The sequence below is a fragment of the Ovis canadensis genome, chromosome 3, assembly GCF_042477335.2.
Source record: "Ovis canadensis isolate MfBH-ARS-UI-01 breed Bighorn chromosome 3, ARS-UI_OviCan_v2, whole genome shotgun sequence".
Classification (NCBI taxonomy): Eukaryota; Metazoa; Chordata; class Mammalia; order Artiodactyla; family Bovidae; genus Ovis; species Ovis canadensis.
Genome location: NC_091247.1, coordinates 169,229,919 through 169,253,245, shown reverse-complemented (window position 1 = coordinate 169,253,245; position 23,327 = coordinate 169,229,919). Strand labels below are relative to the sequence as shown.

Below are 23,327 nucleotides of genomic sequence, written 5' to 3'. Positions count from 1 at the left end.
TTCTTCCTCTCACCCCCGCCAGTAAGTTACTGAGGTATGATGGAGCACAGATCTTGAAGAAGACTCAAGCCCAGAGTATAATTGATTCCATCTTATTCCTTATTAGAGGCATCATCTCATGCCCCACTTTGAAGTCTCAAAAAAAGTCTTAAAGGGAATATCTTTAACTTCATGTAGGAACATAGCTGAGCATGAGAAAGTGAAAAACACACGTTGTACATAGGGTGGTAGCACTACAAATGTTATTTGTGAGGAAAGCTGAGTTTCTTGAGGATTAGTATCATACCAAGATTTCTAAGTGAGGGGCTTAGGAGAATAAAACTGATTGGAAGAGGGGCTATGGGAGCCTGTTCTTACATCATTCAGGATGGCTTACACACATACCCATACTCTTTGGTGCAGTCCCTAAGCTGGGCTATCTATGTCTTTGGCCGTTCTGCAAAACAAAGTGGAGGACCTGATGCATAATAATCCTTCAAAAGTGCTTGTGATTCCATAAGGAGATATGTAGGAAGGGGAGACAAAGGATAGAGAGTGGCAGGGTTCTTGTCTTTTTAAGATTAGAGGGGAGACAGAAGCAGAGAGACAGGCTGTCTCCACTCCCTACCTCAGATCTCCAGTTCAGATGCAATAATAATACTCCAAACCCTATTACTCAGCAGCTATATTTCTGATAAAAATGGAGGGTTCTCTTCCAAGTCTCAAAAGTCAAGAGCTGCTTAGATCCCTGTTTCCACTAGAGGGCCTCATGTATTCATTCCTTCTCCTCTGCAACCCCCACCAAAAATATGTGTGTATTACACGTGTGTATATGTGTACTTACACGCACAACATACACACAACACCCAAATACACCCTACCAATCAGAGCGCCCCCCTCCCTACTCTCTACCACCAGGTGTAAAAGGGAAGATTCCAGGAACTCAAGCCTTTGTTACTGTGTCCTATTTCAATGAAGGGTAGGACCGGGTTAGACCGGCGTTGGGGCGGGGCCAGGGAGCTGGATGCCTGGGTCCTCAGTTCCTACCAGTGAGTCCCTAGGCCTCTGTCTTTCTCCCCTGCTCTACCAGCCTCACCACCATCCATGCTGTCCCAAGAGCCTTAACTCGGAGCAGATTCCAAACAGGAGAAGCTGAAAGGATCTCCTTTCACCCCGACTTTTGACCAGGGCCTCCACACCACCTGCCAAGGCCAGCAGGTAAAGTGAGAGGGTTAGAACATATAGAAAGGGTGGACACAGAGGAAAATGCTCTTTGCACCTGAACCTTGACCCCCAGAATTAAGGGAAGAATCTGAGTCTTGAGAGGAGTTGTTCTTAGCCGGGGGAAAACAAATCTGAGACATCTGGGGTTTGTGTTTAACGGAGGCGAGAAAACTGGAGGCAAAGGTAGACAGATTTTCTCAAACTGTGTCAAAGAGTGTGGAGCCCGTGTTGGCAGGGAAGTGTTTGGTCATAGGATGTGCAGTTTGGCACTCTGGCCTTGATGCTGAAGCATCTCCTTAGTATAAATTCAATCCATGGTGGACGGAAAGTACTTGGGAAGGAAGTCCCCTGATGGCAGCATTTAGGAGAAGGTGGGACGGTGGCTGAGTGGGCAACTGCCAAGCTGTCTCATCAGGGGGCTCCCCCTCCATTCCCACCTATCTTGTCTCCCTGGGTTGGGATTCCGGGAGGAACTGTAAGTTACTAGAAAGACAGAAACAGAGCTGTTACCGGAGCGGGAAGATGAGCAGCGCTGGAATGCGGGGAAAGTGGCACAGACCAGAGCCCTGGAGATCTGGGGATCGGGGGAGGAGGGAATTGGGTCTGGTAAACTAGAAGTTCCCCGAGTTGGGGGCGCTGGGCGCCGGCTGGCGGGCGGGCCGGCCGGGGCGGGGGGCGGGCAGCTGTGTCGTCAGGAGCGGGGCGGCCCCGCGGCGGCCGCGCCTGCCTGGCCCGTCCCCTCCAGCCCAGCTCGAGCTCCAGCTCCCGCGCCGGCGCTCCAGCTCCGACCGCGCGCCCTCCGCATGCAAGGTAGAGACCCCGCGAGCCCCGCGCCGCCTCCCACCCTCCCGCACTCGAGCGGGTCGGGTCGGAGGCCGCGGGAGGGGACGCCCCATGGGCTAGGGTAGGGCTGCTGGGCCGAGAAGGAGGAAGCGTGACAGCTGGAGTGGGTAGCTAGAAAGGTTTGCGCCAGGAGCCGGGGGCAGCAGGAGGGTTGGCCCAGAACACCATAGGCAGCGTTTTCCCTATACCTTCCCCTCCGTCTCTCGGATCCCTGATTACTCGGATGGATGCTGAAGCTGGCTCCTCGGGACCCGAGTCGGCGGAAACTCGGCTTTGGAACCTCCACAGCGCTGCACGGGTGAAGGGTACTTGTTTGGCCCCCTGGTGCCCAGCTTCCCACCCCTCTCCTTTCTACACCTGTCAGCGGGAAGTTTCTGAAACTACCTGGGTCTGAATCCCACTTTTCACCTTTAAATTGGGAAAATGAGGTTTACGGAGGAAGGCATGCAAATATTACCGGGCATCTTCCCAACCTCCTAACCATATGAACCCACATCCCCCAACCATGCCAACATTGTAACTTCCTCCTGTACTACACAGCGACACTCCCCCCCACACACACACACAAAGAGCACCCCTTAATCAGACAACACTACTGTCTGCGATGTTTGTGGAAACTTAACAAATTTTAAGGCTTCAAGCCAAATGATTCCTTCTCAGGGGTCACTGATAGCAAGGATGGGCAGGAAAGAAGGGACCCTCCCTCAGTCCTCAGAAAGAGGAGGAGGATGCAAACCCTGGAATGGCTAAGGGATTCAGAAGTCCACGTAATCTGTTCTGGGCGGTCAAAGAGGAGTACCTGCCCCTTGGGGTTCCTTGCTGATCAGCCTGAGTGTTCTGGGGACATAGTGGTAAACCTACATGACTTTGAATGTGGAGCCGTGAGTATTGAAGTGAAAAAGAAACTTTAAATGTTAGCACAGGCTTTGGAAATCATATTTATCTCTCAGTTACCAGCAATTTTAGTACTTAATGTTTAAAATAAGATCTAGAAGAAGACCAGAGACACTAAGATTTAATGCAATGGACTAAGGATGGAATGTCTAGAGTTTGGGTGTGACCTTGCGAGAGTAGTTCTCTCTCTGGGCCGCAGTTTTCTCCTCTGTAAAATAAGAGAGTTGGTGCCTCCCAGCTTGGAAGATGTTCTAGGATTCTCTGCCTCCATGTCAACTTCTTACTTTCTCACCCCAAGTTAGTAGGGGCAGGCAGGGAAACCAGAGGAGGGAAGGGAAGGGTGAGTCATAAATAGCTGGCAGGCTGGCAGCAGACCCCACCCTCCCAGCCCTAGCATTCGCCTGGACTAGCCCAGGTTATAGCTTCAGGGTTGGGATGGAGCAGGATAAAACTGGACTTGTTTCAGATTTTTAAGGCCCTGGACCCCTGAAAAAATCCCAGGAGGCTTTATGTCCAAGGTCTCAGCCCAGAGGTGTCGTCGGACCCTGATCGTTTAGTTGCTATAGCCACCTCCTCACCCTCCCAGAGGCAAAGTGCAGGATCTTGATATTACATGTCTGTGCCTGAGACATGGCACAAGTGGGAAGCTGTACAACTGGGCTTCCCTGCCGCTGGGAGTCCCTTGGAATTTATGCCATCCTGGGTCCAAGGCATCATTTTTCCTAATATTCAGATATGTTTCTCTAGGTACCACCCTTGTATAATAACAACAAGCTAATGTTTATTGAGTTCTTTCTCTGTGCCATTCAGTTTGCTAAGTATATTGCATGTTTTACCTTGTTTAATCTCCACGTGGTGACTGATTTTTCCAGGTACCCATTTTACGGATAAGAAAACAGGTTCAGGGAGATGAAATAACTCATCCAAGAGCTAGAATTCTAATCCATGCCTATCTAATTCAAAAATCCATTCTCTTAACTTCTACTATATACTACATTTAAGATCTGGAGGGTTTGAAAAGACAGGCAAGAGAGGAGTATTGTGCCTTTCCTGTTTGCCCCTTTCTTGCTCACTCAGTCATTTTCTCTCTCAGATTCCATTTCCTAGAACCTTGGAGCCATCTAAGAATTCCCGGGGGTAATCAGAGGCTAATTAAGCCATACAGGCCCCATTAACCATAAGACAATTATGTATTCATTAGATCTGTTGGCAGGAGAAGTTAGATTACAGTCATTGAAAGGGCCAGATGGGTGGAGTCCTTTCTTCAGAATATTAGTGTCTCAGTACCTGCTTCTAAGTGTTCCCAGAGAGTGTCCAGAATACGAATGCTATACGTGGCGGTATATGGCAGAGATGTCCCAAATGCAGAGGCTGCAGAGAAGGTTCTTGCATCATCAGAAAAGAAATTTTAGTGGGCCCTGACAGCCTCCTTGAGCCTGCCCCAACAACCCTAAATAAGGGGGCAGAAGTGAGACAGAAGGTTAGGGCCTTGGGTTGAGTACCAAAGTAAGTGGCTTTTAAGCATCATTCATCATCTAACAGATAATTAGTTAGCACCTACTGTGTGTGCTCCAGGCTTCCCAGTAGCTCAGTGGTAAATAATCCGCTTGCAATGCAGGAGACCTGGGTTCAATCCCTGGATTGGGAAGATCCCCTGGAGGAGGAAATGGCAACCCACTCCAATATTTTTGCCTGGGAAATCCCATGGACAGAGGAGCCTGGAGGGCTACAGTTCATGGGGTTGCAAAGAGTCAGACACGACTTAGCAACTAAACCACCACCACCACCACATGTGCTCCACGTTTTCTCATATTCCCCTCGCTGTCCAGATGGATGTTCTAGCATCCCATTTATCACTTTTGGATTAATATTCTCCAAATATGACTCCCTAACTTGATACGATACAACTATCTGTACAACTGTTACGGAACACTTAAAACATGATGGGCATTAGGAACTGAAGACAGAGTGGTGAACAAGTCTGATAAGCTCCTGCCCTGTGAAACTTACATTTTGGTAGGAGATGACAAACAGTAAACAAAGAAGCAAATAAATTGACAAGATAATTTCCAGTTGTGATAAGTTCTGTGAAGGAAACAAAAGAGGTTGCTATGTAAAGGAGGGGGCCTGCCTTAGGACAGAATGATCTGGAAAAGTCTCTTGGAGGAGGTGACATTTCAGCTTAGGCAAGAAGTCATCTCTGCCAAGAGCAGGGAAGGGTGTTCCAGGCAGACAGAACAGTAAGTCTCATGGCCCTGAGCAGGAAAGAACTTCCTGTGCTTGAGGAACAAAAAGGAGGGCAGTGAGACTAGACAGCAGTGTGTGAAGGGGAGAGTGGAACACAAGGACAGAGGGGGGTGCGGGTGTGTGGGGAGAAGTGGGGAGGGGGGTAAGGGGGCAACGCACCGCACAGTTCTTGTGTTGGAGCCTTGGCGCCTCCACTTGTCACCTGCCATGGGAAGTCCCAACCTCTTTGAGCTCGTTTTTTTCATCTATAGAATGGCTATACCAATGATTTCTTATCTCATAGAGTTTGATTTTACTTCTTAATATAATAATAACTACCATTCCTTATAGACCTTCTATATATGCCAGGTGTTATACTAGGTACTTTTCATATTCTTTTTCTTTTTTTTTCTCATACATTATTTGACTTAATCCTTGCAACTATGAAAGATAGACATCATTCTCCCCATTTTATAGATATAACTGCCCAAGTCACACGATGGTATCAGAGCTAAGAATGGAATCCCCATATGACTAACCCCAGTTCTGTGTGACTCCAAAGTGGTGCTGTACTATGCTACTGTAATTTATTATTGTTACTGCTGTTATTGAATCTTCAAGGCAAGTTGCCCCCTGCAGCTTGGCCCCTGGGTCAACAATGGTCATGATCCACACGATGGCTCCTCCTTGGTTCCTGAGTCCCACAGCTGAATGCTGGGGCTCCCTAAACACTGCCAGCCTAGCAGGGTGGAAAGAAAGCTCCTTCACTCAGCACAACGGTCCTGGAGCTGATGCTCAGCGCCTTCTTCCCCTACCTCCTCCCACTTGTCTCCTGCCTGGGGCCCGCCCTTCCCCAGTGGAGCTCCGCAGGACGCAGACAGGCGGGGCCGGGGCCGGGGCTGGGGGCCCGGCTAGAGCTGGTTCTTGTCGCGCGCGTCAGAAGCGCTAGAGGTCGTTGCGGGGCGTGGGTGACTCTGAGAGTGGTGGCTGAGCGGGGCTGGGGACCAGGGCTGGAGGCGGAGCAATATGGGGTCGTGGCCCGGGAGGCGTGCGGCCATCTCAGTGAGAACCAGCGCAGGGCCGGGACTGCGGATCCCGGATCCCGAAAGGAAAGGGAGATGGGACTGAGCTCAGGGCCGGCCGAAACTGAGATTGCGGAGATTGGGGGTGGAGGGAGAAAAGGTAGAAAAGCGGCCGAAGGACACACCCAAAGAGACACTGTAGCCTAGGAAAGCGGGGGTGGGGGCGAGGAAGTGAGAGTGGTCAAGAGATGAATCAAGACAGACGGGGAGAAATCAGAGAGCTGGAGAAGGATCCAGAAATGTTGGAGATGGAGTCAAGGATGAGTCAGAGAAACAGACACAGAGAACAGACACTGTCAGGGAGAGATGGAGACACAAAGGAGAGTAACAGGGAAAGGAGGATACTTGGGGAGGGTCTCAGAGACATAGAAGGAAGAGAAACAGTAATAGGAGTGGGGAATGAATGGAGCAGACAGAAGCAAAAGGGCCCCGAGAGTCGGTCAGTCCTTCCACATGCTCTTGTCATCTTCCAGAAGTACTACAACCAAGCTGCCTTTGTGTTCATCCTTAAGAAAAAAAGAAAGATGGCCAAGGAGAGGGGCCTAATAAGCCCCAGTGATTTTGCCCAGCTGCAAAAATACATGGAATGTGAGTCTTTCCTCTCAGTCATTCAATCCTGGAGACCTTACCCTTACACAATCCCTCCTCCTCATTCCCCGCAGCCCCTCCTCTTTTCCCTAGTGGCCTTGAGACTGGATGCTCTTGAGATATGCCTGACTGGGAGAAGGAGGGGAGGCAAATGGGGAGACATCTGGGGTCTTAGCTTTCTACTCACCATCTCTAAATCTTAACTGCCTGCTTCAAATCTCAGAGAAGAGAAGTAAAGAGGGCAACCACTTTGGAGGATCTGAAAGGTTTTTCTCTCTGTATTTCTCTGTTTTTTCTTGAAATTTCTTTTTCATCTCGCTGGAATCTTTCCAGTTGGATGTCTGGGGGGGTGACTGGCAGAGGGTAGGAAAATCTGAAGAGAATAACGCTGTCTTCCCTCTCTTCACTCCCTAGACTCCACCAAAAAGGTCAGTGATGTTCTGAAGCTCTTTGAGGATGGTGAAATGGCTGAATATCTCCAAGGAGATGTAAGTGGCCACTGGGAAATCGTCTCCTTCACCAATTCCTCCCACCTTTGTTTTTGCTACTTGATTGGGATCCCCAACTTCCAGGGATTATTCTGGCCGAACCCTTACTGTCCTCTCTCCAGATTCCCCCAACACCCATGGTTACTGCAGCTGTTACTTTAGGATAAAATGAGATTCTGTGAACTCAGGACTTGGCCCAATAAACCACACTCCTGCCTTGGATGCTTCTCTGCATTTATTGTCATGTCCCCACCACTCCCAATGCAGTCCCCAACTCCCATCCCGCAGATCTCCCTGGGGTAATGCTTGCTCTCATCATAGGCCATTGGATACGAGGGGTTCCAGCAATTCCTGAAAATCTACCTGGAAGTGGATAATGTTCCAGATCACCTAAGCCAGGCACTGTTTCAGTCCTTCCAGACTGGCTACTACATAGAAGACACTGTAAGAGAAGGTATGGTCACACGTGGGTGGGACTGGGCTGGGCCTCCAGCCCGGAAGAAAAGTCAAATTACGTGGGAGTTTGGGGAGTGAGAATTGAATTGAGTCACATCTTGGGGGCAAGGTGGTGGGAGGGAGAGGTAGAGGGTAGCCAGGCTGGTCTAGGAGCCAGAGGGAGAAAAGTGAAAGGTGAAAGGGGAGAGTGGAAACAAACAAAGGAAAAGAGAAGAGCCAGATGGAGGGAGCCCCAACCTGAGATCTGCTGCACTTTTTGTGACCAGATGTGGTATGTCTCAGTGATGTCTCCTGCTACTTTTCTCTTCTGGAGGGTGGCCGGCCGGAAGACAAGCTAGAGTGTGAGTTGCCATTCTGGACTGGGAGAGGGGAGGAAAGGTGAAGGGAAAGAGGGCATTCCCTAGCCAGACAAAGGTGGGTCAGAGAATGGGCCCCATTTCCTTTGTTTCCCCAGACTCCTTACACCTAACGCCATCCACCAGAGTCACCCTAGTTTCCATGTCTTGTATATTTTCATGTGGGTGACCTAGGATGTTCTTGGGATTTGGGAGGTGTATACTGTTGCCCCTCCCTTTTTGTCTCCTGTCTCAGTCCCAGCCCCAAGTCCTGGGTTCTTCATCCAAACAGTCTCTCCTTATCTCTTTGTTTCCCCTGGATTCGGTTATGAATTCTTTGGATATCCCTCACAAACTGACCCCTAAAACACCCCACAGTCACCTTCAAGCTGTACGACACGGACAGAAATGGGATCCTGGACAGCTCAGTGAGTTGGGGGACCTGTATGCTGGGCAAGGGAGTATGTGTCCGTTTGTCTGTGCCTTCCTGTCCCAACTCTTCCAGGACCTTAAGAAGAGGAAGCTAGAGGGAGAAGCTGAGTCCTCCAGGACTAAATTTGGGAGTAGGTCCCAAGCTCTTGGGGCTTCCCTGATGGCTCAGCAGTAAAGAATCTGCCTGCCAGTGCAGGAGACTCAGGTCCAATCCCTGGATCAAGATCTGCTGGAGAAGGAAATGGCAACCCACTCCAGTATTCTTACATGGAGAATTCCATGGATGGAGGAGCCTTGTGTGCTATATATACTCCATGGGGTCACAAAGAGTTGGGCATGACTTAGCAACTAAACAACCACAACCCAAGCTCTTGACGCCTAAAGCAGATGCTGAAGACATGATTTGGGGACTCCTTTGCAAAGTAAACACATAGGCACTCATTTACTTGGCAGAGGCACTTGAGAATGAGAGGGGGTCTGTGGGTGGAACCTTGATCCCTAGAGAGTTTGGACAGTGGTAGTGAGGTGGGATATGGCTGTGGCTCTTACCCTCTTGGCCCCCAGGAAGTGGACAGAATCATCATACAGATGATGCGAATGGCTGAATACCTGGATTGGGATGTGTCTGAGCTGAGGCCGGTAAGGCAGTTCTTCCTGCATGTCCCTTCTTATACTTCCTCCTAGTCAGTCCTTTATTTGTCCTCCCCCATTTCTGACAGGCAGCTTGGTTGCCCTCGGCTAGGATGGCTAGGCTGAGTGTCCTAGGGGGCAGTAGAAGTGAGGGGTTACTCACCCCAAAAGTCTACCTCCCTGCCTTCTCTGCTCAGATTCTTCAAGAGATGATGAAAGCGATTGACTATGATGGCAGTGGCTCTGTCTCCCTAGCTGAGTGGCTCCGGGCTGGGGCCACCACCGTGCCACTGCTCGTGTTGCTGGGCCTGGAGATGGTGAGTAGGAGAGATTTGTGAGGATGGGTAAAATGGTTGTCTTGGGTTGTGCTTGCCAAAGTTGGCTCTAAGGGCTTAGACATTCCCTAGTGTCTGCTGTGCCCTCCCAGACCCTGAAGGACAATGGGCAGCACATGTGGAGACCCAAGAGATTCCCCCGACCAGTCTACTGCAACCTGTGCGAGTCGAGCATTGGTCTTGGCAAACAGGGGCTGAGCTGTAACCGTGAGTGACGGGGCCTAGAAGTGTGGGAGCAGAGGGGCAGCCCAGCTATCTTTGGGAACACGGTGCTCTGAACTCCAAGAGACCTGGGTTTGAATCCTGGGCTCTGCCAGTGACTGGTTATATGACCTTGTTGTGATTGTTTCAGGTGAACAGCAAAGGGACTCAGCCATACAACCCCCCTCCCATCCAGGCTGGCACATAACATTGAGCAGAGTTCCATATGCCATACAATAGGTCCTTGTTGGTTATCCATTTTGAATATAGCAGTGTGTATATGACCTTGCCAAACTCTCTAACTATCCCTTCTCCCCAGCAACCATAAGTTCATGCATTCAGTCTGAGTTTCTTTCTGTTTTATAAGTTCATTTGTATCATTTCGTTTTTAGATTCCACATATAAGGAATGCCATATGATATTTCTCCTTCTCTGTCTGACTTACTTCACTCATATGACATTCTCTAGGTCCATCCATGTTGCTGCAAATGGCAATCTTTCATTCTTTTTAATGGCTGAGTAATATTCCATTGTATATACATAGCACGTCTTCTTTATCCAGTCCTTCATCCATGGACATTTAAGTTGCGTCCAGGTCTAGCCACATAACATCTTTAAGTCTTAGTTTTTTAAACTGAAGATGAGGTAATATGAGCATTAAATAAGTTGATGCCAAAAAAGTACTTCACTCACTGCCTGTACCTACTATTAAGTCTGCAATAAAAATTAGCTATTATTTTTGGTGGTGTTATATCTGGGCGTCCTTTTACATCATCCAGCTCAGTTTCTTGACATGTGAATGGAGTGGGGTTGAGCATTTGGTAGCAATTGCTCTCTCAGGGGGAAGAGTGAGTAAAAGACCCAGGTCTTGGAGGTGAGTCCAAGTCCAAGTCCACCCCAAACTTTAATTCTGTGCCACACCCTCACAACAAGGGGTTAGACGTCAGCTGCAATGAGTGATGCTGCCTGGCCCCCAGGTAAGGAGGAAATAAGGGATGAGGGCAGCAGCTAAGGTACTGACCTTTCTCCCTCTGGCCCAGTCTGTAAATACATCGTTCACGACCAGTGTGCCATGAAGGCCCTGCCCTGTGAAGTCAGCACCTACGCCAAGTCTCGGAAGGACATTGGTGTGAGTGATCCCATGCCCACTCAATCACCACCCACATCCTGGTCCTGGGTCTTGACCGTTGCTGCCCTGAGACCTTCCCCGAGTCCCTGCCTCAGACCCTCTCAGACAAGAGCTTGCCTTTCTCCCCAAGGTCCAATCACACGTGTGGGTGCGAGGAGGCTGTGAATCTGGACGGTGTGACCGCTGTCAGAAAAAGATCCGGATCTACCACAGTCTGGTTGGGCTGCATTGTGTGTGGTGCCACCTAGAGGTCAGTTTGGGAGCTATCAGCCCAGCCTTGCTCTGAGCCCCTCAATGAGCCGGCCTTTCCACCCCACCCAGCCACCGCCCCACCCACCCCAACCTCCTCCAGCACATTTCCCTAACAGCCTTGGTTGTACTAGACTGCAAGTTGACAGGTGATGGGGTTCCCTTCACGATCTCTCCATGCCTGCCTTGTCTTTCAGATCCATGATGACTGCCTTCCAGCTATGGGCCATGAGTGTGACTGTGGGCTGCTCCGAGATCACATCCTGCCTCCATCTTCCATCTATCCCAGCGTCCTGGTGAGACTCTTGGGCAGCACTTGGGAAGGGAGCAGGAGAGCTTCCCCACTTTAAACACAGACACATACAATGTCACTTAGAGCAGAGAGCCTATATTTCTAGGATTCAAGTCAGACTCTCATCTGTTTATGGAGTCACAATCCAGTTTTCCTTCCCTCTGCCTCCTTCCCTTCCTAGGCCTCTGGACAGGAACGTAAAACTAGCAAAATAAGCCAGAAGACCATGGATGATTTAAGTTTGAGCACTTCTGAGGCTCTGCGGGTACAGGGCCAAGAGGGCTTCATGGTGGGGACTTCATGGGAGGAAACCTGGGTGTTGGAGCCTGCTCCCTGGGAGGGGAGGGGAAAGCCTTCTGGTGGGGAAGCCAGCCCTCTGCCCCTGTCTCTAGGGTCCATCTTCACTCTGACAAAATCCTGCTTTCCTTATCCTTGTTTTCTTCCCTCAATGCAGATTGATCCCGTTTCTAACACCCACCCACTTCTGGTCTTTGTGAACCCCAAGAGTGGCGGGAAGCAAGGCGAGAGGTGAGGAGAGATAGAATAGGCTTTGTGAAATCGAGGGAGAAGACCAGCAGAGGTTGGGAATCTGTATGTATGGAGGGGACATACCTTAAGGACATTAAGAGTGTGGAGTATAGGGACTTCCTTGGAGGTCCAGTGGTTAAGACTCTGAGCTTCCACTGCGGGGGGCAGGGATCCCATCACTTTTTGGGAAACTAAGGTTCTGTATGCCATACAAAAAGAGTGGAGTACAGAATGTCCATCCCCTCCATGAGCTTTCCTTTTTCCCCACACAGGGTGCTTTGGAAATTCCAGTATCTGCTGAATCCTCGGCAGGTGTTCAACCTCCTAAAGGATGGTCCTGAGCCAGGGTGAGGATAGATTAGGGGCTGTGTCACAGGGTTGTGTGTGTCTGCCTTTCTGTGTACGTTGGAAGAGAGCAGGAAAGAGTGCATGTTGGGAGGGAAGGGCCAAGGGAGCCCAGAAAACCAGACTTCACAATGCTGCTTTTGCTGGGTACCCCCAACCCTGAATTCTCCGGCTCATCTTTGCTCTGTGCTCAATGGAAGGAGATAACTTTCTCTGTCTTCACTGAGGAGTGGCTATAAGGTTGTACTTTTTCTAGCCTTAATAGAAGCAAGTCTTTTGACAAAGGGAAAGGGCATTATAAGGAATGAGAGACAATAAGTACTTACTCTGCCTGTCCAAGAGTTGGGTAGACTTAGTCCTGATAGCCTTCCTCATTTTCCCTTTCACCTTTTGTCTCAGACTCAGATTCTTCAGAGATGTTCCTGATTACAGGATTTTGGTGTGCGGCGGAGATGGCACAGTAGGCTGGATTCTAGAGTCCATTGGTCAGTGAAGGGAGAGGCTTCAGGCTGGGCCCGGGGCAGTGTCCCTCCAGAGCTAACTCTCTCCATCCATCTCCTCACCTGCCTCCCCAGACAAAGCCAACTTGCCTTTTGTGCCTCCTGTTGCTGTGTTGCCCCTGGGCACTGGAAATGATCTGGCTCGTTGCCTAAGATGGGGAGGAGGTAAGTGGTTAGAAACTGTTTGGTAGCTCAACTAGTAAAGAGTCTGCCTGCAATGCAGGAGACCCCAGTTTGATTCCTGGGTCAGGAATATCCCCTGGAGAAGGGATGGGCTACCCACTGCAGTAATCATTGGCCTCCCTGGTGGCTCAGACAGTACAGAATCTACCTGCAATGCAGGAGACCTGGGTTCGATCCCTGGGTTGGGAAGATCCCCTGGAGGAGGGTATGGCAACCCACTCCAGTATTCTTGCTTGGGGAATCCCCATGGACAGAGCAGCCTGGTGGGCTACAGTACATGGGGTCACAAAGAGTTGGACATGACTGAGCGGCTAAGCACAGGGGAGTGAGGGAGTTGGGTAGGAAGGGGAAGGCACATAGAGAAGGCATTTAGGGGACATCTCTGGTGGTCCAGTGGTTCAGACTCCAAGCTTCCACTGCAGGGGGTACAGGTTCAATCCCTGGTTAGGAAACTAAGATCTCGCATGCCATGCAGAGCAGCCAAAAGTTTTTTGTTTTGTTTTTTTTTTTTTTTTAATTTAAAATAGGCATTTAGGCATCTGGTGAAGAAAAAGTGTTGGTGGAGAAGAGAGGCACAGATAGGTGGGTCCTAAAGTAGATCGTCTCAAAGGAAGAGGGCTCTGGAAGAAGCCAAGGACCTGAGGGGTCAAGGGTGACAGTCCTCTTCCCTATAATCTTGAAAATACTCTTTTGTTTCTCCCAGGTCTTAGAGCTCAAAATCAAAGAAAATGTGGGTGGAGAAGACAATGTGGAAATAAGAAAGAGCTATATGTAAGAGCTATGTACAAGAGTTAAGCCAGATACTGAGTGATGAAGCTAGCAGGGAACTCGGCTGTGGCTCATTCATTTATTCAGCCAGTTACAGTTGGCCCTTGAACAGCATGAGCTTGAACTGTGCTGATGCACCTACTGAAGATATTTTTTGGTAGTAAGTGTTACAGGATTACAGAGTCCATGGTTGGTTGTATCCACAGATGCAGAGAAACAGTGGATTTGGAGGGCTGGCTATAAGTTATACTCAGATTAACCCCTATGTTATTCAAAGATCAACTACAGTCAGAAATCATTCATTCATTCATCATAGTTTTTTCCCAAGTCTATTGCAACATTCCCCTTAGGGCTCTCCTGTTTCTAGTCTTTTTTTAGAAGAGAAGGTTTGAGGGATGGTATTGATAGATAAAGAGGTCAGTGTGAGGGAAGGTTGAAACTGTCTTGGAATGAGGAAGTTGTCTTAGAGTTGAGGCTCTTGGATTCAGCGTCCAGCTTTGAGATCTCACAGGAGATTATGGAATGGGAGCTTGCTAAGGAGAGAGAAAGGTATTCTAGGTGAAAGAAGTTGTGTAAGATCAGCAGAGCCACTAAACAACATGGTGGTGCGTTTTGGGAAGTGTGAGTCATTCACTGTGACGGGGACTAGGGCACACAGTGGGCTGTGGGGAGAGGGAAGACCGACTGAAGCGGGGTTCAGATAATGGAGGGTCATGAATGCTGCGGAGTTTCTAACTTCATCCTGCCAGACGCTGAAAGCTGACAGCCCACAGACATGATTTGTGCTGTTTCATACTAGGCTGTTTGCCTTGCAAAGTTTTAAACTTTTTTGACCTTGGCTATATCTAAAAATGGGTCATGTATTCTTCAATTCACCATAATCCTCTCAGCTTCCTGCTACTCATTCACTTTACCTTTCTAGCCTCTGAGGCATTTGAATGTACCATCTCTGAACCATGAGGAACTCTGGAACTCATGAAATATATATATAGGTATATAGATATATATATATTACTTTCTATCAGTTCGGTCACTGAGTTGTGTCTGACTCTTTGGGACCCCATGGACTGCAGCACGCCAGGCTTCCGTGTCCATCACCAACTCCCGAAGTTTGCTCAGACTCATGTCCACCGAGTCAGTGATGCCATCCAACCATCTCATCCTCTGTCGTCCCCTTCTCCTCAAAGTAATATGTAATATTACTTTGTATGTAATAAACTTTTTTTGGCTGCACTGGGTTTTCGTTGCTTTTGCAAGGGCTTTCTCTGGTTTCAGCGAGCAGGGGCCATCTCCGTCGTGGTGCTCAGGCTTCTCGCTGCGGTGGCTTCTCTTGTTGCAGAGCACAGGCCCTGGGCACGCAGGCTTCGGTGGCTGGGGCTCTCAGGCTCAGTGGTTGGAGCACATGGGCTCAATAATTTTGGCATATGGACTTTGTTGCTCTGCAGCATGTGGAATCTTTCCAGACCAGGGTTCAAACCTGTGTCTCCTGAATTGGCAGGAGAATTCTTATCCACTATGCCACGAGGGAAGTCCAAAATTACTTTTTGTATAAAATATTACTCCAGAAAGTAGAAATATCTCTGTATATAGTAATGTGAATCTTGTATGTAAACATATGACCATTTTTGGAGGGGTATTCTTAAATTCTCAACATCTGACTTTGTTTCTTTTTTCATTACAGTTACTGTTTTTCCAAACATTTATTTATTTTATTTGGCTGCATTGGGTCTTTTTTTCTTTTTCTGGCTGCTCTGGGTCTTCATTGCTACTTGAGCTTTTCTTTAGTTGCAGCAAGCAGGGGTTACTCTCTAGTTGTGTTACACAGGCTTCTCATTGCAAGGCTTCTCTTGTTGTGGAACATGGGCTCTAGGTGCCAGCTCAGTAGTTGTGGCACACGGGTTTAATTGCCCTGAGGCATGAGAATCTTCCCAAACCCGTGTTCCCTGCATTGGAAAGCAGATTCTTAACCATCGAACCACCAGGGAAATTCCTGACTTTGGTTTCATTGCACTATTAGACTCTTTGAAATCATGAACTTTGAATCTTCACTCTTTTTTTTCCTAAAGAAACATACAATTATTTTATTTATTAGTTATTTATTTGGCTGCACCCAGTCTTAGTTGTGGCATGCAGGATCTTTAGTTGCAGCATGCACACCCTTCGTTGTGGCGTGCGGGATCTAGTTCCCTGACCTGGGATTGAACCCCGGCCTCTGGCATTGGGAGCTCAGAGTCTTAGCCCCGGGACCACCAGGGATGTCCTTTCACTTTGTGCTTTGCAGATGAGATCTCATAGCAGTTTCTGCTAATTCCATCTGAACCATGAAAATAATTATTTGAATACAGCACTAATGAAAATTTGTGTTGATATTGAAAAAAATCCTAAGATTCGAAGAGGGATTGATGAAAGGAATACTGCTATGGGAGCTCTATGGAGAATGGATTGGAGGCAGGAAGCAATACCTCAATTGCGGTAGTCTAGTTGATTCCTCAGTGGGTAAAGAATGTGCCTGCAATGCAGGAGACACAGGAGATGGAGGTTCGATCCTTGGGTTGGGAAGAGCCCCTGGAGGAGGAAACAACAACCCGCTCCTGTATTCTTGCCCGAAAAATGACATGGACAGAGGAGCCTGGTGAGCTACAGTCCATGGGATCGTACAGAGTTGGACACTGAGCACAGTACACAGTCAAGAGAAGATGAACACAGAAGCAAAGGCAGCATGACCAGTGGAGTCAGGAGGGAGAAGCCACAGTACTTAGTACTGATAGACTGTGGGGGATGAGGTGAAGACAAGGCTAAGACATTTTCCAGGTTTGTGAACTAAGCAGATGGGGTACTATTTATTAAGACAGGGAATTTAGAAGGAGGACCAGTTTAAGGAAGAAAGGTAGATTCTGTTTTGGATATATTGAGTTCAGGTATCAGTGGAGCCCCCAGATGGAGATGTGTGGTGGGTAGTTAGAACTTGACGTTAGGAATGTAGGAGAGAAGTCAGGGCTGAAGATACGTGTTTGAGAGACATCTGCTCCAAAGAGATAATTGATGTCCTCAGAGGAGATGAGTTACCCAGGGAAAGAGATAAGAAGAGAAGGTAGATAAGGACATCCAGATCCTGGTAAACATTCTATTTAAAGGTTGAACAGAAGAAGATGAATTATTAAAGAAGTCTGTATTAGTGTCCTATTGCTGCTGTAACAAATCACCATGGTGCCTTAAATCAACGCAGATTTATTATCATAACAGTTCTGGAGGGCACAAATACAAAATCATTTCCACTGAGCTAAAATCTTGGCAGGTGTGAAAACATACTCAGAGACTTAGAGGACAAACTTATGGTAACCAGGGAGAAGAGTTGGGGGAAGGGATAGTTAGGACATTTGGAATCAACATGTATACACTGCTATGTTTAAAATGGATAACCAGCAATGACCTTCTGAATAGCACAGGGAACTGCTCACTGTTATGTGGTAGCCTGGATGGAAGGGGAGTTTGGAGGAGAATGGATACATGTATGTATATGGCTGAAACTATCACAACATTCTTAATTGGCTATATTCCAATATAATACAGGGCTGTATTTTTTTTCTAGAGGCTCTAGGGGAGAATCCCTCGCCTTGCCTTTTCCAGTTACTAGAGGCTGCCTGCATTCTCTGGCTCATGGCCCACCTTCCAGCCAACAGTGTTATCATTCCAAGCTTTGCTTCCTTGTCATATCTCCTTCCATGATTCTTCTCTCTTGTAGCCTTCTTTCACTTATAGTGGACTTCCCTCGTGGCTCAGATTGTAAAGCATCTGTCTACCATGCGGGAGACCTGGGTTCCAAGCCTGTGCTGGGAAGATCCACTGGAGAAGGAAATGGCAATCCACTCTAGTATTGTTGCCTGGAAAATCCCATGGACTGAGGAGCCTGGTAGGCTACAGTCCATGGGGTTGCAAAGAGTTGGACACGACTGAGCGACTTTACTTCACTTATAATGAGCCCTGTGATTACACAGGGCCCAGCCAGATAATCCAGGATGATCTCCTCACCTTAAAGTCCTTAGTTTAATCTTGTCTGCAAAGTCCTTTTGCCATTTATTCGCCAATTTTGTAGATTAGGTTGTGGACTTCCCTGAAGGGCCATTGTTTTGCTTACCACAGAGACTAAGAAAAAACAGAATAGGTCCTCTGTAATTTGGTGGTATTTTAAAGGCTAAGTGAGGAGTTTCATGAATTAAAATGAGAAGTAAAGATATACTGTTGGTTTTGGCAGGAATCACTGGCAGTCTTTGCCAGAAGAGTTTCACAGGGTGGTATTGAGAAAGGCAAATTAGAGTGGGTTGAACCATTGATGACATATGAGGAAGTGAAGATATTTTTTTAATCTTATTTTTTTCCTGATTACAAAAATAATACATGCACATGGTAAAATAATAATAATAATAATTCAGGACTTCCCTAGTGGTTCAGTGGTTAACACTCCATTCTTCCACTGCAAGAGGCACAGGTTTGATCATCTCAGATACACTTGCCAAGAAAATGAAAGTTCCCTGGAATCTACTCCCTCAAGTTTTGGACTCTGTTCTTCCATATTTTTCTCTCTAGACACATACTAATATGTATTTAAGCAATAGTCAGTTAGTTAGTTAAGTCGCTCAGTTGTGTCTGACTCTTTGCAACCCCGTGGACTGTGTAGTCTACTCCGTCCATGGGATTCTCCAGGCAAGAATACTGGAGTGGGTTGCCATTTCCTTATTGATGTTTTTCTTTTGTATTTTAAATAAACGGTTCGTCTTAGTTATCATATTTCAATATGGTCAGGTTTGCCTCACTGTTTCTTACTACTGAGCAGCATTCCATTGTGTGAATATGCCATAATTTATTTAAGTAGCCCCCTCCACCCCCCCTTTTTTTTTTTTGGCCATACCATGAGGCTTGCAGGATTATAGTTCCCCAAACAGAGATTGAACCTGAGCCTTGGCAGTAAAAGTATCGAGTCCTAACCACTGGACAACCAGGGAACTTCCTAACTAGTCTCATATTGATAGACATCTGGGTAGCATTCAATTTTTTAATCACATACCATGCTACAATCTATCTCTGTACACAGCTGTGAGAATTTCTCTAGGAGAGATTTCTAAAAGTGGAATTGCTGGCTCAAAGAGTATAAACATTTTACTGATTATTTTATCTTTTAAAAATTATACAAATATTGCATCAGTACATTTTCACTGTGAAATTTTTTAAAAAGTAAATATGTGAGTCTTCACATAAAAGTTTCCTCTTCCCTACCCCCTCACCAAATTCCACATTCCTCCCCAGAGATAACCACTCTTCCCTATTTGCGCTCATTTTTCTGTTTACACAAACACACAGAGCTTTTAAACAAACAAATGGGATCACACACTGTCCTGGCACTTCTTTTTTCTTTGAATATGTCTTGGGGAACTTTCCAAGTTATTTCTTAGAGATTTGATTCAGATTATAATAGCTGCACATTATTTCGTGGCATGGATTTGGCATAATTTATATAGCTTTCCCCTCCTAATGAATATTTAGATTTTTTTTTTTTTTTTTTTTTTGCTGTTTTAGAGAGTGAGTACCTCAGCAAAAATCCTTGTACATCCACCCATCTCTATATACATTTGTGTTTCTGGAGGAGAAATTCTTGAAAGTGGAATTGCTGTGTCAGAGAATATGTTTTGATAACATTTCAATAAAAGTTGCCAAATTGTTTTCCAAAAATGAAATACCAATTTATGCTCCAACTAACAGCAGATGAGAGTGCCAGTTTATTCATAATCCCATTAACACTTGGTTTTCTCAGCCTGTTTATAATTTGTCAATCTCATAGGCAACAAAAAGTTAACTACTTTACAGTTTTAATTTAAAATTCTTTTAGTTATTAGTAATACTAAGCATCTGCAATAAGCATATTGGCCATGCATATTTTTTCTTCTGTGATTGGCTTGAGTTGTTTGTCCATTTTTCTATTGACTTTTTGAATATAGTGTTTTGTAAGTACTTTTCAAATGTTAGATAAGTTAGTCTGTTTTATGTGCTACAGGTACTTTTTCCCAGTTTGTCTTTTTTTAAAGGTGTGTGTTTATTTAACCATACAGAAGTTGTATGTTTGGGCCTTTTTTTCTTTTGGTCAGGACTATTTCTGTTTATGTCAATTTTGAAAATTCCAAATATATTTGCTTAACTTTTGTTTGATTTCAGAAATTTTTAATTTAATTTTAATATGATTGGATTTATTGGCCTTCTTATTTGGCTCTAAGTTTTGTACTATGTTTTTTTAATTTTTTATTTTATAAAATGAAAGTTATATTTTTATAAAAGTATTTAGAAAATAAAAAATTTTATATATTTTTGGCATACAGCTGATTAACAATGTTGTGATAGTTTCAGATGGACAGCAAAGGGACTCAGCTATACATATACATATAGCCATTCTCGCCCCGCCCAACTAGGCTATACTATGCTTTAAGGCTTTTCCACTCAAAAATGATAAAACATTCACTCATGTTTTCTGCTAGTACAAATTTTGCTTACATTTAAATTCTTTGACCCATCTTGAATTTATTTTAGCATCAGGGGTTGTTACTTCTACATCCAGCACCATTTACTGAATAATCTTTCTTTCTCCATTTCTTTGAAATGTCATCATATACTAAATTCCCACATATATTCGAGTCTATGTCTGGGGCACTCTGTCCTTTACTATTGAACTTTTTACTCTATTCATGGCATTCATGCCAGTATCAGCCTGTTTTGATACTGTTGCTTTATACTGTGTTCTCTCTGGGAGAAGAGAAAGCATCAGAGAAAGAGATCATTCCCATTCATCACTCATCTTTTTCAGTGCTTTTTATTTTCCTGGCAATTTTCTTTACTTTTCCAGATGAACTTTGGCATTATTGTTACATGTGCACACCCATTGGAAACTTTCACCCTCCATGACAGTGAGTGTGGAGAAAAGGGTCAGTAAGTGTCTGACCTTAAGACTGGTTCATGGAAGCTGTGACTGAGCACCCTGCCCTTTTGTGCTTAGGGCTGGTAGGGTCTGCAGCACAAGAGCATAGTATCCCTGAGAATTTGTGGATCTGGGAGCTTAGAGGAGTTCCCTCCTCTGGGACCCAGGGCTTAGTACTAACCTGTTTTCTCCCCCATCCTTAGGATATGAGGGACAGAATCTGGGGAAGATCCTCAAGGATTTAGAGACAAGTAAGGTGGTACATATGGATCGATGGTCTGTGGAGGTGATACCCCAACAAACTGAAGAAAAGAGTGACCCAGTCCCCTTTCAAATCATCAATAACTACTTCTCCATCGGTGTGGTCAGTAGAGTGGGGCATGGGCAGGGGAGGGAGAGGAGTGGGGGTCAAGCAGCGAAAGGCTAGAAGAGGGCAGGGGCAGGGGAGGGAGAGGAGTGGGGGTCAAGCAGGGAAAGGCTAGAAGAGGGCAGAAAAGGAAGGTAGCGGCTAAGGGAGCCATGACACAGGGAAATGAGGAGCTGGGGGATAGTGGTGTGATTTGCAAGAAGAGAATGTGGGATGTATCACTCCCAAACTGGAGAGTGAAAGAGAGAGGGTTCTGTGCTGAGAAAGGAGGCAGTCTCTGATCTCACTTGCCCTGGACTCCCCAGGATGCCTCTATTGCTCACCGATTCCACATCATGCGAGAGAAATATCCTGAGAAGTTCAACAGCAGGTGAGGGAAGGGAGAGTGTGGGCATACACAGTGGCAAGGACCAGCTTTGGCCAAGTTTGACTCCGTGCTTCAATGGGCAGTGACACTTCTAGGAAGCCCCTTGACCAAGCTTCCCTGTTCCTGCTGGGACAGCAGTTGGGGGGTTGATGCCCTTCCCTGTCACTTAATCCACCTCTGCCAGCACTGTATAACTTGTCCCGTCCCTCCTGGGCCTGGCATTGGGGCCAACACAGAATGAAGAACAAGCTATGGTACTTCGAATTTGCCACTTCTGAATCTATCTTCTCAACGTGCAAAAAGCTGGAGGAATCTTTGACAGTTGAGGTGGGTGTGTTGAGAACCAACCCCACATCCTTTTCAGCTTCTTGTATCTTATTAATAATTTCACCCTCCGCAGGAGCCCTCAGGAACTTCCCATATTCTTGAACCTATACTTTGACCTCTCAGCTCTCTAATCCTGATTTCCCAAGTACTCAAGAAACACCAGTCCCCCTCATTCTCTCCACCCATTACAAACCTCCACATCCTAGCCTTCCCTGTGTGTTACCTGGTGGAGGGAATGGGCACGGCCATTGTGATGCCATGAGGCAAGGATCTGTGCTCTCCCCATCTCAGATCTGTGGGAAACCACTGGATCTGAGCAACCAGTCCCTAGAAGGCATTGCAGTGCTGAACATCCCAAGCACACATGGTGGCTCCAATCTCTGGGGTGACACCAAGAGACCACATGGCGATATCCATGGGATCAACCAGGCCTTAGGTGCTACTGCCAAAGTCATCACTGACCCTGATATTCTGAAGACCTGTGTACCAGGTAAGAGGAGCAGCCTTGGGAGCTGAGTTGGGGGTGGGTTGGGGGTACTAAGGGCAAGGTATGACTCTTTGGTGGCACCCTGCTTCTACAAAACCTATCTCCCTGCTTCCTACCCCACAGACCTAAGTGACAAGCGGCTGGAAGTAGTGGGGCTGGAGGGTGCAATTGAGATAGGCCAGATCTATACCAAGCTCAAGAATGCTGGACATCGGCTGGCCAAGTGCTCTGAGATCACCTTCCAGTAAGAAAAACTCCAGCTGGGGGCTCTGAGGGAAGGAGTAGGGCCAGGAAAGCAGACAGGTTATGGGAATAGTGGGGAGGGCCTGTCCCAGATCTTCCTTGGTAACAAAGGGGCTAAAAGCCAACCTGGGAACAGAGTTGTGGTACTCAGCTGGCAAAGAGACCGCCACCAATTTGTCTTGACCTTACACAGCACCACAAAAACCCTCCCCATGCAAATTGACGGAGAACCCTGGATGCAGACACCCTGTACAGTGAGTATTGCCTATGCCTTCCAGAAACTGAACCCCCGGGCTCTGTGGATCCTAAATTTTCATTCCATGGATTCTTTACTTCCTTATGAGGCCTGAAGTTCCCCTGTGCACCTTCCTCCTAAATCCTGATTTCTCAGCCCCTGGCCTTCCAACTGTGGCCTCTCTAGGACCCTGAACAGATTTTCCCCCAAGTCTCTGCTGCTGTAGCCCCAAGGCACCAGGTCCTGCCTCTGAATGTCCTTCCTTCCCTTCCAGATCAAGATCACCCACAGGAACCAGATGCCCATGCTCGTGGGCCCACCCCCTCGTTCCTCCAATTTCTTTGGCTTCTTGTGCTGATGGGGACATCTCAGCCTCCAGGCCAGCTGTGAACCTCCTTGTCCCTGGACTGTCCTCCCCAGGCTCTGTAAATTGCTGCCACACCCTCCTGCTAGCTCAGGGGGGTGTTCCTTCACCCTCACAGTATTTATTATCCTGCACCACCTCCACTACTCCCCATGCATATGTGCACACACACACACACACACATACACCACAAATAATACATTGAAAGTGCCTCATCTGAATAAAATGAACTTTTTTCCCCACTGGGATAGCTGTTAAGTAAGTGGTATACC

The 23,327-nt window shown here is 47.0% G+C and overlaps 1 protein-coding gene across 10 annotated transcripts; it reads left to right on the top strand.

Annotated features, from left to right (window-relative positions):
- The first annotated feature begins 895 nt into the window (after positions 1-895).
- DGKA (diacylglycerol kinase alpha) lies at positions 896-23,313 on the top strand. Of its 10 annotated transcripts, XM_069585028.1 has the most exons (25): positions 896-958; positions 1,041-1,197; positions 6,722-6,836; positions 7,251-7,324; positions 7,646-7,778; positions 8,047-8,121; positions 8,494-8,543; positions 9,112-9,186; positions 9,375-9,494; positions 9,605-9,719; positions 10,754-10,842; positions 10,973-11,092; positions 11,289-11,387; positions 11,565-11,648; positions 11,838-11,911; positions 12,184-12,258; positions 12,656-12,741; positions 12,832-12,921; positions 20,869-21,029; positions 21,338-21,402; positions 21,636-21,726; positions 22,018-22,216; positions 22,337-22,457; positions 22,650-22,710; positions 22,966-23,313. In XM_069585028.1, exons 3-25 carry the CDS (start codon positions 6,773-6,775, stop codon positions 23,047-23,049), a joined length of 2,205 nt encoding a protein of 734 aa, XP_069441129.1. In that variant the 5' UTR covers positions 896-958; positions 1,041-1,197; positions 6,722-6,772; the 3' UTR covers positions 23,050-23,313. The 10 variants fall into 10 exon arrangements, with proteins under 10 accessions (XP_069441129.1, XP_069441128.1, XP_069441134.1 ...); XM_069585027.1 differs by lacking the exon at positions 896-958 and having other exon boundaries at positions 977-1,197; XM_069585037.1 differs by lacking the exons at positions 896-958; positions 1,041-1,197 and adding an exon at positions 1,897-2,013.
- Positions 23,314-23,327: the final 14 nt, after the last annotated feature.

Bases quoted from the DNA above. Each gene is read 5' to 3' on its own strand.
- DGKA (XM_069585028.1), top strand. From the start codon at position 6,773: ATGGCCAAGGAGAGGGGCCTAATAAGCCCCAGTGATTTTGCCCAGCTG. The intron at 11,912-12,183 runs GTGAGGAGAGAT...TTCCCCACACAG, and splicing joins GGCGGGAAGCAAGGCGAGAG to GGTGCTTTGGAAATTCCAGT. The intron at 22,458-22,649 runs GTAAGAAAAACT...GACCTTACACAG, and splicing joins TGCTCTGAGATCACCTTCCA to CACCACAAAAACCCTCCCCA.